Source organism: Megachile rotundata, chromosome 3 (assembly GCF_050947335.1).
Source record: "Megachile rotundata isolate GNS110a chromosome 3, iyMegRotu1, whole genome shotgun sequence".
In the NCBI taxonomy this organism is placed as follows: domain Eukaryota; kingdom Metazoa; phylum Arthropoda; class Insecta; order Hymenoptera; family Megachilidae; genus Megachile; species Megachile rotundata.
The window spans coordinates 5,531,763-5,544,325 of record NC_134985.1 but is presented as its reverse complement, the minus strand read 5'-3'; the positions used below and the strand labels follow the sequence as shown (position 1 = coordinate 5,544,325).

Below are 12,563 nucleotides of genomic sequence, written 5' to 3'. Positions count from 1 at the left end.
TTTGCTGTTCCTATTTCTGTAATTATCTGTTTTACATTATTTAAATGCTCAATGCTGTTAATCATGTGATTCGACGCACCTGAGTCGACGACCCATTCATCTCGTCGGGTGTCAGTGGTTAAGAAACATACCTTGTCTGTTGTAGATTTTTCTGCAGAATACGTTTTACGTTTTCTAAAGTAACAGTCCTTATCAGTATGGTTATTTTTCTTACAGATACTGCATCTATATGTGTTTCCTTGTGTGTATCTTTTTTGATAAGTATTAGGATGTTCTCTGTAAAGATTGCTTTCCATCGGTTTATACCTGCAATTTTTAGCCAAATGATCAGTTTTATTACATTTATAGCATCTTCTGATTGTCGACTTGAAAGCTACTTGTTCTTCTAATGCTTCATGTAAATTTAATCTATTTTCTTCTTGTTGGAGCCTGGTTATTAAATTAGTTAGAGTTTTATCATCTGATGCTGTGGAATCCCAGGCACTGACAAAATGTCTATATTGACTTGGTAATGTAGATATAATTTTAGTTATTAACATAGTATCATCTATTGGTTGATCTAATGCATTTAGTCTATACGATAAATTTTCCAATGTACTTACATGCGTGGCTATATCACTACTTTTGTCAAAAGAGTAATTGAAGAATTCTTGTAGTAGAGAGCATTTCTTTTGTTCCGTGTCTTTTCCATATATTTTTACTAATTTGTCGAACATTTCTTTAGATGTCTTATAGTTTAGAAGATGCATTTGAGGTTTCTTTTCTGTCGAAGTAATTATTAATCTTTGAGCCTTTGCATCCTTGAGTTCCCATTCTGCTTTCTTTTTACCTGTTTCAGATGTCTCAAGAATGTTTTCGCCGTTTACTATGTCATAAACACTCATAGATTTAAATATAATTATTATTTGAAATTTCCAGAACTGAAAGTTGGACTCATCTTTTAATTTTTCAATTTGAATTATTTCATCACAGCTATAACCGTTGCCTGTAGCCATTTTTTTTTTTTGTTTCACGACAACGTTTTCTGAATCTGTTTTTATCTTTGCGATCACTCAACTTTTTTAATTTTTACTTTTTAAATTTGAATTTTCTTTACTGGGACTGGGCCCATAACCTGTTATTAATTAATTAGTTTTTACTTGATAAAGGTTTTTTACTTGATATTCAATAACACACGTTGTTGCCTGAATGCTTTTATTACAAGGACTGTTAGGACAATATATAGAACAATAGAATACATAATATATACAGTTTACATATTTACATAAAGGTGTCGCTTACATATATGAAGTGATAAGGTAGATTCCTTCTATGAATACAATTAGCTATTACATTTACTTTCCCAACAGTCCCTGGAATAGACGAAGAGTATGACATGACTCGTTTTAGAAAGTTACGATCCGTCCTTATTCTTTCTTTGATTTCGTCTAAAGACATCGATTGTAAATCATTGCTTTGAATGAAAACATTCCCTTGAGCAACTGATTCCCATCTTTGAATTATATTCAAAGCAAAAAACCTGAATGATGGGTGTTTGGCAAATCGATTATCTTTGTAACGTAGAAGTTTTAAGAAAAACGATTTGGGAGTTAGTCTTTGTCGTGTTGGGTCTTTCATGCATGGCTTTTCATCTGGAAAAAGCGTTGGGAAGGCTGCAGGAATGAAGTTAGGCGTATTAAATTCATCGATTGGAGTCGAAGACATTGCAGGGTACTGAATGTGAACGTTAGCCATAATCTCAGCCTCAGAGCTAAAATTAATTGGTTCAGGAACAAAAGTATCAGAACTAAATTCTTCGCTTTGTTGATCATTTGTCTCGATTTCATTACTTTGACTGCTGAGTTCTACTGATTCAGATAAATGTTGAATGCGTTGATGAACATTCTTTTCCACGGACAAATCATGGAAGTTATCCTCGCTCAAAGTAACGTCTCTGTAAAGGGGATTGTTGTTTTTTAACCAGAAAAGAGCATCTCGAACACGATCGACCCTAATTTTGAAGTCCCGCACACGCCGGATGCCATCTTTCTCAGTTATTTTGCTTACGAAAACTAATGGGATGTTTTGTATTTGATGCGGCAGAGTAGTTGCAAAAGAGGAAACATCTTGAGGAAAAGAAATGATGTTCCCAGAAGTCCGTAATTGCCCTGATCCTTTAACCCGATAAACTTTGACTTGAGGATGTATAAGGCTGATAACAAGTTCTTCGACCAAAGAAAGTCCTTTCAATTCATCTGGTACTTCTCCAGGATCCATGTTTTCGGCCCTGAATCTCGAATTAGTTCCACGAGAGCATGATTGACAAACAAAGTTTATCTCAAAATTATCATTGGCACTCAAGTGGAACATGGAGCAGTTTTCGCAAACTCGAAATCCAGTTTTCAATAGCTTTGCTGCGTAGTTTGTTTCATGAGGAAGCAAGGAATCTGGTGCATCGTAACGTCTGCTAATAATAGACAGACTTCTTGAACGAAATTCGCGTTCTCGCCTCAGTTCCCTGTGTCTTGTGTTTCTTTCTGAGCTCCTGTAACGCGATGGTCAACCACTACGTGGATTGCGGCGAGGACGTCCTGGAGGCATAATTTATTTTTTCTTTAAATTAAACTGTTTACCTGTCGTTAAAACTTCGAATTTAAAAAGGTTAAGATCGTCAGGAGCGAGTTTAAGTTCAGTGCAGATACCAGAGTACCGCATGAAAGCTTTTGAAACTAATTGATTGAATTCGGATGTTAGTTTTGTTTTTTCCGCAGCATCCGAACACTTTTCTCTTTCTTTATAAACTGAATGAGCGTTTGCAGAATACTTGTTAAGAGATTTTTGGGCTTCCTTTACGTTGAATTTGCCCTGGTTCCTTTTTTGTTTTCTGATCCGTGTTTTCTGAGACTTTGTCAGCGGCAAAGGTCCAAAAATCGGCACAGGTTCAACTTTTTTAAGCGAGGAAAAAAGAGGCTTTCGAAGAGATTTGTCTTTTCCAGACAAAGACGAGAACGGTACCGGGAACCTCCTTTTGAATCCAGAAGCTCCTTTGATCGGAGAGATGGGGTCGGGGATGGCGATCAGATTGACCAAATCTGAGAATTTGAAAGCGGCCTGAGTATATAAAGGTGGAGAAAATAAAAGAGAAATGGGGTTAGGGCAGGAATGAACACGGAACATCGAATGAAAACCAGCAACAATAAAAAAGGACCGAACGGAATAATTGGGCGAAGGGCAAAGGAACTAATGAACGCGGAAGTGGAATGGAAGGGAGAGAGAGAGAGAGAGAGCGGAACTTACACTCTGCGAGTGAAAAAAGGACTGAAGGCTAAAGGCTCCTGGCGGTGATGATGATGACGTAAGTGGAGATAGAAGAAAAAGGGGAGGGGGGGGGGGGGGGGGGAGAAAGGGGCCAGCCGCTCTAAGGTTAGTAAACTGCCACTAAACACAATCACTTACCATGAGTATGGAGTTGCTTCGATGGGAAGGATGGAGACGGGTTCACAATAAAGAACGATAAGTTCGTTACTTTTATTGCTAATAGGCAATTGTAGTTCAGAGGAGTCTATGTGACTGCACACTGAACTGTGATGCTCTGCCTCCTTTTTCCTCTCTTTTTATACACATGGTGACTGCATGTGGGAAGGCTCTTTTCTCTCATCCAATCGGATCACTTCATGCATGTGTAACGTCCCTAGAACCTAAGTTTAGTTAGTTACAAGCGCTAAAAGGTAAAGAGCGGCTTTTACCTCTAAACGACTCGATTTCGTGAATATAGATTGTGGGATTCGTGTGGTGTGCGGTTAAGGATTGAAATCCACAGGTCAAAATCTTTCAACAATTAGATTTATTCAATAAACGATAAGAAATGAAACTAACAAACAACAATAACAACAAAATAAAGAAAGTATATAAATTATAAATGATTGATTAGTATAAAGAACTAAATAGATCTTGAAATAATAATAATGATAGAAATAATAGAAATTGATAAATTAAACAGTATGTAATATGAGACTCGCTGGTCAGTACTTTATGTTGGACCGTATCTAATTTAACTTCGCATTTGTAATATTAACTAAATTTGATATTCCTTATATACATTTGATTTTCGTGTTCGAAGGTATCGCAGTGACAAAGTTTATCTCAATTTGTACGATTGATTTGTATAAATGTTCTTTGACGAAATTAATTAATACTAGCGCTTTATAATCTACCGCTGCGAGGAATTCGACCTAAGTGAGATTCTCTAAACGCACCTAAATACGCTTTCGCAAAAATTAACAGATTTATCTATTATCTAACGCGGTGTAATCGATTACGGAAATGACGCTAAGTGAGAACAGTATTCTCGTATTAATTCAAGTGACCAAAATTTATCTGAATCTAATTGAATTTTTATTCGGAACAATTACTCTTATAATTTGACTCGACAACTAATTGTTCATGACCCTTTTTGTCAGAGCGCATACTGACACCCAAAACCAGATCGCTTAATTGGGGAGCCCGTTGTTCACTAGCTGCTAAACAACCCAACGATCCAGAGTCAGATGAACAATATACGTCCAACAGGGTAGCAAATTAAAGTGACTCTACTTGTAAGTCGTGATTACTTAACTGCCACCCAAAAAACACGGGCTTCAGAGACCAAGCCGCTCAAATGGGGAGCCTGCGTTAGCTAGCTACGATACTACCCAGAGCGAGCTCCGAGAATCTGAAGGCAAGTTAGTAATTCGACAGAAAATTAAGTATGAGTAGCTGAAAACACTCGGTTTGATGTCTTAGCCTTTCTTGGGGCTAAGCATAGCACTCTCCTGACGGAGTTTCGGATACAAGACCGCTTGAACGGGGAGCCCGCTGTTCGCTAGCTGCTAAAACAACCCAGCGATCGAGTATCCAAATGGCATATGCCCGCTTGCCAATCGAGAACTTAGAATCTTTTTGGATCGTACAGCGAAAATTGTTCCGAGTATACTTATTACTGAGACTTGTGAATAGATCGATTTCGAAAACTGTTCTCCTTCTAGACGGGACTCGCTCGCCCTTTTATACTCGCAAGTTCGCCGAATTCCTGGAATTTCTGTGACGTCAGAATATCTAAATTTTCATATAAATTCGTTATTATACATTAATTATAAAATTGAACGGTTTAATTATATTTTAAATGTCGCTCTTTAATTTCTGGCTAACAATTTGATATTAAGATGGTACTCTAATTGTCACGGACTGTTGACAACGGCTCAAGCACGTCAGCGCGGTGTGAACGCGGAAAAAAAGGTTGACGATTGGTTTAAAGGGACGGAACACGGAACACGCAAAAACAGTCGCACATTACACTTAATTGCTTAGTTTATTGTCCAGAGCACACACACACACGTTCACTTACAAAGATTTTATGCACATACAACGATTCACAAAATTTAAAGGTCTTAGCAGACTGCAGCAGCGCAAGAAACAAAAATGCGAAGCGCATATGATGCAATACTCGCGATAGCACGAAGCGAAGCCGATTCGGAACAATAACAGAATGAACCACGCGGTCATCGCGCCGATGTTTATACTGCTTGCTCTCCGAACTCTCTCGAAGCATGTACACAACAGCTGATCGGTAGATACAAAACAAAGGTTCACGATGTTTCGCTTTCGAGAGAGTTCGGAGACGTTGTTCACCGCGACGGTGAGGTGACGGACGGGGAGAGCATTCTTCGCTAAGATTGCGGTTTCCAAACACTAATGGTGTTTTAACGAAAAATACATTTTCTGTCCTTCTCTATCAGAGGCGAGTCTATTTCGATTTACAGCTTTCTAGTTCAAGGAAATAATTTTGGTTCCGGCCATGAGTAGTTTAACACTGGTTGATTTTACGTATATAAATTGATTCAGTTAATTAATTAATTTAATGTCCAAAAATGCCGAAAATAGAAATAGTATCGCTATCCTTTTCTAGGATTAGCGCTGATCTCAAGGATTTCGGGCGAGTATCGCGGCACGTAGGCACATCATAGCGTAACGGAAATTTCTTATACAAACTATTTATTAGAAAAATAAAATAAAATAATACATAATCTTGTTTTAACGATTCAAACTTAATATTCAATTATTGGTATGAAAATATTACCTATTCTAAATCAAAATTATAAGAATTAATATAAATTATAATATATATATGTTATGATTACCGACTGTCGAATTTGATAGATCGATAATCGATATCTGACATACTGTCGGTAATTGGCAACTACAGTCGATAATTGATTATTCTAGTCAGTGGGTCCCAGATTGTCGTGATGTTGAACAAAAAAAAAAAAATTCTTCCCGGGGACGTTATACATGTGCTCATTCACCCGAATGAACAGTAGCAGTAGCTGCAAAGTCAGCTTCAGGGTCATGTGGTGCCTGTGTATGTGGATCAAAATCTTTTTTTCTCCTCTTTGCCCACATGCTTATTTCTCCCCTTCTCCCTAAAGAGTACCAGGGAAAAGAACGAGAAAACTCTTTCCCCGGATTAGACTCCGAATTCCTCGTTTACCAGAATGCCATATAAGCTCTTTTTCCGTTGCACATGTAACTACCAAATGCAAACTGCATTAACAGCAGGATTAAAGATAATGTCCGGACATAATAATCAGATACGGAATGTATCAAAAGACCTTTTTATTTAGCTTTTGTTTTTTGATTCAAGAACCTCTTTTTTCGAGTCAGGCGCGTTTGTAGCTCACGGGGTCCGCTTCATCATGTTTTCTAATATTAGAATGTGCAATCCCTTTCCTGCCACAATGAATATTCTTTCATTTTTGAACTTTGATAGAATCAAATGTATTATATCAAAAAGTATGGAGCGGATGATGTTTGAAACAGCAAATAAGTAAGCATTAGTCAGAGGTGTATTAGTATACATGTATACGAATTTAAAAAAGTTGTCAGCACGCGGCATGTCTTTCGGGAGAATGCATGTGATCATTCACCCTAATCACCAGTAGCAGCAGCTGCAAAATCAGCTTCTAGGTCATGTGGTGCCTGTGTATGTGGATCAAATTCTTTACCTTTACCTTAGGATCACATGGTCAAGAAAACTATTTGACCGGAGAGAATAGCCGTTCAAATCTGCCTGACAAATCTTTTCCACCCTTTTCTGAGTGTTTATAAGAGAAACCCTTAAAGAATCCCGCCACTCTACCATTGCGTTCGGATACTGAGCTACCGAGCCGTTCCGCCGCCGATTCGAATCTTCCGCGTTTTTCCGAGATCGACATAAACGATTTTCCCATCTTCCCGCTAGAGTCTCGTTTCGCGTCTAAGTTCTTTATCGCGACGCTGAGAAGCGTCTGGCGCCCAATTATCAAATAAAATAAAGCGATATCGAACGGGTTCGGATCGGGCGCCGAAGTGCTACGCGCTCGCGAATCCGCGGAGGCGCCGCGGCGGTCATCGTCGCGGGCACGGTCAGGAAGGGCCGATCGAGAATTCGCGGGCGAAGCGGGGTCGCGGGCCGTTACCGAGCTAGCCGCGAAATACCGTGTAGCAAAGTGCAATTATTTGAGGCGCCAATAAATAACACACAAATAGAAGAAGATAGCGAACAAGTAACTGAAGACCAAGAAGCACAAAGGATTGCAACAGAGGAATCCGAGGAGGAGCTCGGAAGAGAGGATCTACAGATTACACATAGCAGAGGACAAGGCCGTTCTAGATTGGAAAGAACTGGGAAAAGAGGTAGACCTCGTAAAATATATCAAACTAAGAATATCCAAGAAATGGACCATACAGAACCAGCAACTGTGGAAGAAGCTATGTCAACCCCAGATAACGAATTCTGACTAGAAGCAATGGCAAACGAATTCAACGCACTTCAGGAACATAACACGTGGACCTTGGTTAATAGACCGGTAGGTAAAAATATATTAAAATGTAAATGGGTGTTTAGGATAAAGAGGCATCAAGATGGGTCCATCGACAAGTATAAGGCCAAGTTGGTAGCACGAGGGGACCAACAGCGCAAAGGAGAGGATTTTAACGAGGTATTTGCACCCGTTGTCAGGATGGACACCATTCGCACTATTTTAGCAGTCAGTGCGGCAAAGGGAATGCAGGTACATCAAATGGATATCGAAACCGCTTACATACAAGGAGACTTGACGGAGGAAATTTATATGGAGCAACCACAAATGTTTGTAAACGTAGATGAAAAAGAAAAGGTCTGTAAACTGAATAAACCGTTATATGGGCTTAAACAAGCGGGTCGTGAATAGTATCACAAATTAGATAGCTATTTAACGAGCTTAAATTTTAAGAAAACAGCAGTTAATCCATGTGTGTATGTTGATGCAAGAAAGAGTAGCGTATAATTGTAGTGTATGTCGATGATTTATTGATTGCGTCCACTAGTTTAGTTAATATAAATATCGTAAAGAGTGCATTAAAAGAAAAATTTAAAATAAGAGATTTAGGTTGTGTTAAGGATATTTTAGGTATGCACATAGATCGTGACGGAACAGGAGACATCAAAATAAGCCAGAAAATGTATGTCCAAGACATGTTAAAGAGATATGGAATGGAAGAGTATAATCCGCAAAATACGCCTATGGAAGCAAATTTAGACATAGCAAAAATGAAAGATGAGTCAAATACTGAACAGGTATTAAATAAGCCATATAGAGAACTAGTGGGATCTCTAAACTATTTAGCGTGTGCAACCAGGCCTGACATCGCGTTTGCAACCAATGTACTTAGTAGATTTTGTAACAACCCTCAAGAAATGCATTGGAAAATGGCCAAACGAGTATTAAGATATTTAAAGACTACTATAGATTATGGTATAAGGTATCAAAGGAGAAACGAGGACTTAACAGCGTTTGTTGATTCTGATTGGGCTGGTGACACATCGGACAGAAAGTCATGTACGGGTTATGTAGTAAAATTAGCAGGAGGTCCAATTAGTTGGTTAACTAGAAAACAAAAATCTGTTGCGCTCTCTACAATGGAGGCAGAGTATATGGCGCTATCGGAAATAACTAAAGAAGTTGTATATTTGCGAAATTTGTTGGAACATTTAAAATTACAGACCTTATGCGAAAAACCGACGAAAGTATATTGCGACAATCAAAGTGCCATTCAGTTATCGGAGAACAGTGTATACCATTCTCGCAGTAAACACATAGACATTAGATATCATTTTTCGCGAGAAGCGCGAGAACAAGGCGAAATTGATGTTAATTTTCTAAGTACTAATAAAATGCCGGCGGATATACTAACAAAATCGCTCACAAATGAAAGGCACAAGTCTTGCGTTAAATTATTAAATTTGTTACTTTAACCTTCGTATACCCGCGTAAAAAGTGTAACACGTATACTCGCGTACGGTCTGTGAGACCGAGATTCCTAAGTCCATTTTAGCATGTTTTTAGTAACGTGTCATCATAAAATTAAATTTACTATTAGTTGAGAGTATGTTAAAACATATCAAACAAAGTTTTATAGATAATATTTACTTTTATTAGCTAATAACAGTCTTTTATTACAGCCATTGGTAAGAAACAATATTCTTATGAACTACGAAAATTTGAACAAAAATATATTTTTTATCATATCAAATTAAAAAAAACTCTGAAATCTTAAAGAACAGTTCGTAAAATAATAAAAAAAACAAACTAAAGTACTTAACATTGCTCAACATAGCAGTCGGAGCATATAATAATAGCATGTTCCATACAAAAATATTTTTTACAAGAAACGCAGTTGTAGCGAGTCTTGCGATTTTTTTTGGCGTTGCAATAATAACAACGACCTATTTTGTTATTATTTGTTGTCACAGTAGATTCGGGACCATCTAATTTGCAAATTTCAGCAAGCCTTTGCCGTATCAGTCTTGGTAGACAACTGTTCACAGCACGTCTCCTCAAATGTGCATTTATGAGATCATAAGATAAAGCTTCCAAAAAAAACCTACGCTTTATTTTTTTGTTGTTATTGTTTTGCACATATATTATGTACGAATTTATTCCTGTTACATTCATTAGGCTGTAAAATACCACCATGGGCCATCTGTTAGTACCTCTTGCGACATTGTAGGTTTCACACATTTTATCCACCGTATCAACGCCTTCCTTAGTTGCATTGTAGTCCATAATAATGTCTGGTTTTCCAGTTTCTTCATTAATTTTTGCATCATCATGCATACTAGACACTAGTAGAACATTTTTGTTTTTCTTTGGTATATAGGAAACTAGAGTGCAATTGCTTCGGTGTCCAAATAAGCTTGATTTTTCCTCACAGCCTCTAGACTCGATGAATTGCTTAGGCAGTTCTTTTTTATTTTTTCTAATAGTTCCGATGACGGTCAATCTGTATTCTCGCTGCAGAATATCGATCAAAGGAATACTTGTAAAAAAATTATCACATGTGATATTGCGACCGCTATTACGAATAATATCACTAAAACGTAAAACCAAAGCCTTGGAGGAATTATCCATCGAATAAGGTCCATCAGGCTGCTTTCCAACATATACACTATATACAATATATAATACACTATATACAATATATAATACTATATGAACTATGTACAATGAAATGGTCATAAAACTAGCTGCTTGTTCAACCATAATTTTTTCCGAATTGCTTTATTGTCGCAGTAATGGTAATATTCACATAATTGTAAAAAGATAAGGCAAAGTGTGACAAATTAGGAATTGCAACGTATTCGATTCTTCTGATTCTACATCGATTCGAAATAAGCCACTCGTAATAAGCCACTGGCTTGGGTTTGGGCAGTTGCTTGTTACGAATCCGGTATATTTTTCCATTCATGAAATTTTACTACTATTAAAAAGGGAAAGCATGCTATGTTCTGTCCTTGTCTAAAGAATAACATCGCCGCGCGACCGATTACTTTATTGTATACCGCTACACCCAACCCCCTGTTTTTTCTACGCCGTCACCGTCCTCGCGCTCGGGAACAAAGGCAAGCCGAAAATATACCTGATTCGTAACAAGCAACTCGTCAGACCCGAGCGAGTTGCTTATTACGAATCAGTACTGTAATTCCTTTTTTGATGTAACTGTTATGCCAAACAACCATTGTTTCTTTAATTTAATTTGGGTTATTTCTTTCCTAGGTGCTGGTCTGATCTTTCTTCTTTTAATGAACAACTCTGATTTAGGATGAAGAGGATTTCCCTGAGAGTTTCAGAATACTGCTATCGCACAGTGGGCCAGAACGGCGAATTAGCTGTTCATTTGTCAAAAATTCGATTTTCCTAGATCGATATGAAACGAATATGTATTGCTTACTAAATATCTGACGAATTCAAAACCGAAGAAATTAATGAAATTCATTAAAAATTGTAGTCATGACAAGCATTCAAAGATCAGACTTTTATGAATGCTATTTTTCACCGAAAAATTTACTCTTTTTCATATTGATGCCCTGGCAAAAGTATTAAACATTTTTGCAAAATTTTTTTTTCTTTAATAAACAGCAAATGTTTATATTGAGAATACACATGCCGTGACAAATTATTAGCTGTAGTTTATTTACAAAATAATTCTCAATGAACTAAAGATTATTTTCATAGTCTTTCATCTTTAGCAAGGGATATCTTTAAAAATGCAAAGAATTGCAGGCTCTATCATAGTGCAAAATTTTCAGCAGGATGTCCTTATTTTAATCCAAAAGGAATCATGTCCCCCCTCGTCCCACCGCAGAAGTTATTATTGTTTGAAGCGTCGCGTGACACATGCTTCAGCAACACGTAGGTATATATTGTGTATTTGGTCGAATAGACATTACTATATTTTATTATATATTCTGTAAGTATGTATTTATTTATTTATTATTGCCTTAAATCATGTTTTATAAAAAAAAGTCACTGTCCAATCATTATTTTTGGGTGATGTCGTGGGTTGTTCTGCCCTTTCCTCGAGGTACGTGTTTCAGAAAAACCCAAGTTGGCGTGCAGGTAGTATGAATATTTTGCCTATGGTTTATGACCTGTCCATTGCCAACGACTATGAAAAGGCAGTGAATTAGGTTTTAAACCTAACCGTAATTTAGTTTTTTTCCTTGAGCATAAACATGGAAATAAAAATTAGAAATTCGGATTCGGCAAAAGATCCTTCCGGGTTATAAATAACTGTGCTCTTAACATACAGGGTGTTACCTGTAACGCTACTCACGATTTTTCTCCCACTTGCAGCCACCTTACGAAGAAAAGTTTCGAACAATATTTGTAGGGTATAAAGTGCACAATAGATATTAGTAACGCAAATTTTGAAAATAGTTTGTTCTGTCGGCAAAGTCAAGATCACCTTGGATTTTTTAAATAGGAACACATTTTTTGTATTCATAGCACATCCAACATTTAACCACGTTACTTTTAAACCTATCTAAAAACCTATTGCTGAATGAATTCAATCAGCACGTTACTTGTATTGTTAATTTTTTCAATCTAACTTATACATAAACGAGTTCACCTGCACATTGGGTGCAACTATTGTGTCGCCTTCAAGAATAATTACGAAGAGGACGCGAAACAATTTTATTTTATTTTATTAATATATCTCCAATATATGCTATTAAGGTCTTGTGC

At 37.2% G+C, this 12,563-nt stretch overlaps 1 protein-coding gene across 1 annotated transcript; it reads right to left on the bottom strand.

Moving 5' to 3' along the window:
* Positions 1-1,260: 1,260 nt before the first annotated feature.
* On the bottom strand, positions 1,261-2,256 carry LOC143264099 (uncharacterized). Its single transcript, XM_076529631.1, has 2 exons — positions 1,398-2,256; positions 1,261-1,352 (listed from the first exon to the last, which is right to left on the bottom strand). The coding sequence occupies exons 1-2, from the start codon at positions 2,254-2,256 to the stop codon at positions 1,261-1,263; spliced, it is 951 nt and encodes a 316-aa protein (XP_076385746.1).
* Positions 2,257-12,563: the final 10,307 nt, after the last annotated feature.